At 39.4% G+C, this 6,000-nt stretch overlaps 1 protein-coding gene across 10 annotated transcripts in view; it reads left to right on the top strand.

The window, feature by feature from the left end:
• Nucleotides 1-6,000, top strand: part of LOC139170349 (polypeptide N-acetylgalactosaminyltransferase-like 6) — a 306,275-nt gene that overhangs the window by 275,319 nt on the left and 24,956 nt on the right. For 9 of the 10 annotated variants that reach the window (XM_070757439.1, XM_070757437.1, XM_070757438.1 and 6 more), the window contains one exon: nt 2,218-2,367. The exons of the other annotated variant lie outside the window; for it this stretch is intronic. In XM_070757439.1, coding sequence (XP_070613540.1) covers nt 2,218-2,367 — 150 coding nt within the window. The remainder of the gene's footprint in view (nt 1-2,217; nt 2,368-6,000) is intronic. 10 annotated transcript variants of the gene reach the window in all.

Genomic DNA, 6,000 nt, shown 5'->3' on the forward strand with positions numbered 1-6,000 from the left:
ATGTAAATTTCCTAACAGTGGTAACATGTTGAAGGCTTTGGAAATTTGTATTGAATTTGAACTATTTTGCAAAGTGGTATCAAGTGTTGTTTGCAACTTCAAAAAATAGAGAAAATTAATGAAAATTAATGAAAGTGCTTATCTATGAAAAGTTTTAGAAAATATTGACGTTCAGATTCTTAAACTGTTTCCTAATGCTTGCTGAATTTTATATAAGTTTTAACTTCAAATAATAATCTAATGTGATGCTTCAGTGTATCACTTCAATTGGAAATACTGTAAAATAATTTAAACAAAATCTGTCACCTTGGCTGGTAATTTCTTTTTTGTAGTAAACTACTCAGTGACATGAACATTGAAGTACCTATAGTCTGGACACACATTTTCTACATTATTCTCAATGAACTTGTTCACTAGCTATAGTTTATATTATAAGTAAGTTACCTGCTTTTTAATCCACTTTGGTTGTAGAAAAATAATCCTTGGGGGTCTTAAATACATGAAGATTTGAATTTTATTGTTGAGTGTTTTAAATATAAATTATTGGGACCTGCAGCTGTCTAAATGTTAACCATCTGATAAGGTTTTTCTTCCTGTGCAAAAAAAACCCCCAAACCCACAATGATATTTATTTGTTTGTTTGTTTGTTTGTTTGTTTGTTTATTTATTCATTCATTCATTCATTCATGTATTGTTAGAGTTGGAAGGGACCATGCGGGTCATCAAGTCCAACCCACTGCCTAAGCAGGAACCCTATAGCATCCCAGCCAAATGACAGTTCAATTTTCTCTTAAAAATGTCCATAGTATTGGAGTTCACAACGTCCGCTGGTAGGTTGTTCCACTGGTTGATCGTTCTGACCATCAGAAAGTTCTTCCTTATTTCCAGGTTGAATCTCTCCTTGGTCAGCTTCCAGCCATTGTTCCTCATCCGGCCCTCCGGTGCCCTGGAGAATAAAGTGATCCCCTCCTCTCTGTGCCAACCCCTCGTATACCTGTAGATTGCTATCATGTCCGCTCTGGCCCTCCTTTTCTGTAAGCTATCCATGCCCAGTTCCCGCAGTCCCTCTTTTTAAGTCTTGGTTTCTAGACCCCTGATCATTTTGGTTGCTCTTTTCTGCACCTTCTCCAGAGTTTCAATGTCTTTTTTGAAGTGTGGTGACCAGAACTGAACACAGTACTTCAGGTGTGGTCTGACCAGGGCATAGTAGAGTGGTATTAAGACTTCCCTGGTCTTGGAGTATATTCCCCTGTTGATGCAGCTTAGGATTGTATTGGCTTTTTTGGCTGCTACTGCTAAGAGGGGTTTCTCCCAGGCTGTATGTGTGTCCAGGGTTTTTTTTACCTAGGTGAAGGACTTTGCTCTTGTCAATGTTGAACATCATTTTGTTGGTGTGGGCCCACTGTGTTAGTCTGGCCAGGTCTTTCTGTAATTTGAGCCTGTCTTCAAGGGTATTGGCTACCCCCGCCAGCTTGGTGTCATCTGCGAATTTGATTAGTTGCCCTTCTATTCCCTCGTCCAGGTCATTGATGAAAATGTTGAAGAGCACAGGGCCCAGGACAGAACCCTGTGGTACCCCGCTGCCTACTTTCTTCCATGTGGATTTGGAACCGTTGAGGACAACTCGTTGGGTGCAGTCGGTCAACCAACTATTAATCCATCTGCATGTGTTGTAATCTACCCCGCATTTTTCTAATTTGTTGATTAGGAGATTGTGGTCAACTTTATCAAAAGCTTTGCTGAAGTCTATAAGTATATGAGGTCCACTATGTTGCGCTGGTCTACTGATTTGGTTATGGTGTTGAAAAAGGATATGAGAATGGTTTGGCATGATTTGTTTCTGACAAACCCGTGTCAATAATTGTCTTCTCATAGCTTCACTATTCTGTGGCTTTCCTTATACTATCCATTTTCCTGTAAATATTAGTATTAGTTCCATAGAAAGTTTTAATTTCTCAGCTCATGGAGTATGTATTTCCTTTGGGTTCATTGTGATTTTTTTATATATTTAAAGTATTTTCCCCCTTTAAACTAATCTAATCTTTATTTTTAGCAGTTTATAGATAGCATTATTACACTAATGCTAAACTACTTCAACTTAATGATTCGTTCAAGTACACCAAAATAGTTTCAAATCTGACTGGGATGACATCCCACTGCCATATGTTTCTTCAAAAGCCACATTCTATCACTGTTTTCCTTCACTGTTTTTCTTAGCTATTCACCTTTGGTTGGAGAGAAGACATCCGTCCAGGAGAGCCTCTTCACACCCGAAAATTCTGCTTTGATGCAATTTCACACAGTAGTCCTGTCACACTTTATGACTGTCATGGTATGAAAGGCAACCAGCATTGGAACTATAGGAAGGTTAGTCTTGCTTTGTGATACTTTAAAGGCATGCGGTGATCCAGATAATTATGTAGAGGATCCAAAGTCCATGTTAGCAGAATCAGTACAGATATTTTTAAATTTTTAAGACTTTATTTTAAAAATGCTACTTGGTGTACAAAGAGTAATAGTGAAAAACTTAGTGTGGAGAATAATTGGACAAAATACATTAGATCCAACTATGTGAAATCAAATCACAAATACACACATAATTTACCCAAATATATAAAAAACATTTACTGTGTCAGTTACATAATTTATAACATTTCCAACAACACTTAGACTTGTATATTACTTTATAGTGCTTTACACCCTTCTCTAAATAATTTACAGAATCAGCATATTACCCCCAGTAATCTTGGTCCCCATTTTTCCAACCTCAGAAGGATAAAAGCTGGTTAGGATTGAATTGGAAGTAGGCAGAGTTAGCCTGTAATACTACATTCTAGCCAGTTAGAATGATTAGCTTTATGGTGAACTTTCATGTTTAATGGTAATCTTACACTTCTGCTTAGGTGGAGATGGTTTTGGCAATAACATTTAGGATTTTAAAAATCCCTTTTGGCAATGGGATAAAGATGGGGTTAAGATTAGATTTCTCTGGGGCTTATAAAAATGTAACATGTTAACTTAAATATGATTTTGTATCATTAGTAAATATTTATTGTTATACTGTATTATAGTGACAACTGTCTTTTCTTTTTCATTATTATTATTATTTATTATGCATTTTTCTTTGTTATATATAAAATTTCCATATTAACAATAGCAGTGTACTGTCTGGGTACAATTGCTTTTAAATACAAATAATTATTATACACACAATGACAGTTATTCTCAAAATATCTATTCACCAATATTCACTTATCCCTAGTTTAAACATTTTCCATTATTTAATTAAATGCTCTGTTCAGTTTTGTCTACAATCAATTAATAATCAGACATTATAAACATTATGTAAACACATATTATTTATAACTATTGTCCTCCAAGTCTGTTAATCATGTTTACTTATCCCAATTATTCAATATTCATTATTTAATTACAATTAATCATTGTTTACATATACTCCTTGATTCTAAGTTTCTAAGTTTTCTAAGTTTCTGCTTCTATTTTCTAACCATTAATAAAATAGTTCCCAAAATAAAAAGTAATATTTTCCCAATTTCTAGTTTCTACCTCTATAGTAATTTTTATTACAACAGCTCCTATAGTATTGTACATCTATCACTCATCTCTTGTCCATTTACGTATCTCATCTCCTATTGACTTATTGGCACAGCTTCCAAATTGTTCCTTTGGGATCTTATATTGTCTTAGATTATTCATGTTTAATCTGAGTATTTCATCTGCCACTATCATGTCTTCATTCTGTTGGGCCTTCAGTAGACCTTTAAATGATCCTTTCCTCACTTCAGGCATATCTTTCTATGTATTCTCTTCCATTTTTTATCTCTTAAAGTATAATTTTCCTTTTCTATCTCATCCGCTTTTACTATCTCTTCTTTTTCTTTTTGCATCATTTGTCATTTTCCCTCCCCTGTCCTTTCGTCTTTCTATTTTCTCCTCTACTTTCTGGATTTCATATTCATTATTCAGTGTAATTTGCTCATAATTTTCTAATCTCACAAATACATCATGTATTAATTCCTTTATCTCTCTATGATTCCTTGTCATATTTCTTGCATCCACCCACCCCCTTTCACTGCCCCTCCAAGCACCCCACTAGCCTTGCTTCCTCCATACATCCCATTTTGGTGCTTGTCCAAGACCACCTCCCCTTTCTTCTCCATATGTCCCCTTTCGGTGCTTGTCCAAGCCCCACCTTCCCTTTCTCCCTCCATCCGTCCCCTTTTGCTGCTTGTCCAAACATCCCCCCTCCATTTCTCCCTTCGCTGCCCCTCCAAGCACCCTGCTAACCTTGCTTCCTCCATATGTCCCCTTTTAGTTGCCTTTCCAAGCACCCCACTTTCACTGCCTCTCCCCACCCTCCATTCACCTCGCTTCTAAAGGTTTGGATTTTCCTAATGGGTTTGCACGCATTATTCATTTTTACATTGATTCCTATGGGAAAAATTTCTTCTTCTTACAAACTTTTCTACTTACGAACCTGGCCACGGAATGAATTAAGTTTGTAAGTAGAAGTACCACTGTATATTCAATTTTCAGGTGTAGTAGTGTATTCCACTAATTTGTAGACTAAACAACTTTCACATCTTTTTCCACTTTTTTCAGCTCTATGATGTCTTCTCTAGCCAGCAGGTGTCACTGCTACTCTTTTTTTCCACTTTTGGTGCAAATAAAATATTTCCAAAATATTTTCCAATAATTTTCCAAAGTCCTTCCAATCAAGATGGCAATAGAAGTGTAACTTAATATTTTGAAATGATTCTTCTTGACCTCTCAGCAGCTTTCGATACCATCGACCATGGTATCCTTCTGCGCTGGCTGGAGGGGCTGGGAGTGGGAGGCACTGTTCTCCAGTGGTTCTCCTCCTACATCTCCGGTCGGTCACAGTCGGTGTTAGTGGGGGGTCAGAGGTCGACCTCAAGGTCTCTCCCTTGTGGGGTGCCTCAGGGGTTGGTCCTCTCCCCCCTGCTATTCAATATGTATATGAAACCGCTGGGTGAGATCATCCAAGGGCATGGGGTGAGGTCAATATGCTGATGATACCCAGTTATCCATCTCCACCCTGTTCTGTCTGGGTTCCCCCAGATGTCAACACCAACTAAAAAGAGTATCCAGACACGCTGGTAAAAAGCAAAGTCATTTTATATCTTTGAAAACAAACACAGATAACAAAAACTGTTCTTACAAACTGGAATGCTATGAAGCTTCACAGAAGAGTCACGACGGCCAGACAATACAACAGGCTTCTTGCTGGCACACACACCACTGTAGATAATAAAACCCACGCCTCCCCCAAGTTTTCAGCCTTCGAGGCCACAAGCCAGAATCAGAGACGCCAAGGATCGAAGCAAGGTCACAGGACTCCCAAAAGATAACTCTCCACAATATAGGAAGGGCGGGCCTGCCTTTTCAACCTTTCTGAGGAGAACCACACCCAAACCCAGCTGTTGCCTATTAGGGATGGAAATACCTGGCTAATTGTCCCCTTCGTTGTGCTGCCCTTCTCTGCTTCATATCTATGATGGCTTGTGCGTTCTCATCTAATGACTCCAGGCTACTCGCTGGGGAGAGCTCCCCCCGGGGGTCTCAGGCTGTTCTCCCTCCTCCTCGTCCTGACATTCCTCTTCCCCGTCTGCCTGGTCCTCCTCCTCCTCCTGTTCCTCGTCCTCCCCCTCTGAGCATGGAGCCGGCAGAGTTCCAGCCGTTCCCTGAGGAGCCTTAGGCTGAATCACAACACACCCCATGTCCAGTCAATGAAGCAGTGGAACAATCCAGACAAGATGGAGTGGCTGTGGGTCTTGCCTCCCAAGGACAATTCCATCTGTCCGTCCATCACCCTGGGGGGGGGCACTATTGAGCCCCTCAGAGAGGGTTTGCAATTTGGGCATCCTCCTCGATCCACAGCTGACATTGGAACATCATTTTTCAGCTGTGGCGAGGAGGGCGTTTGCCCAGGTTCGCCTGGTGCACCAGTTGCAACCC

The sequence above is a fragment of the Erythrolamprus reginae genome, chromosome 7 (assembly GCF_031021105.1).
Source record: "Erythrolamprus reginae isolate rEryReg1 chromosome 7, rEryReg1.hap1, whole genome shotgun sequence".
NCBI lineage: Eukaryota > Metazoa > Chordata > Lepidosauria > Squamata > Dipsadidae > Erythrolamprus > Erythrolamprus reginae.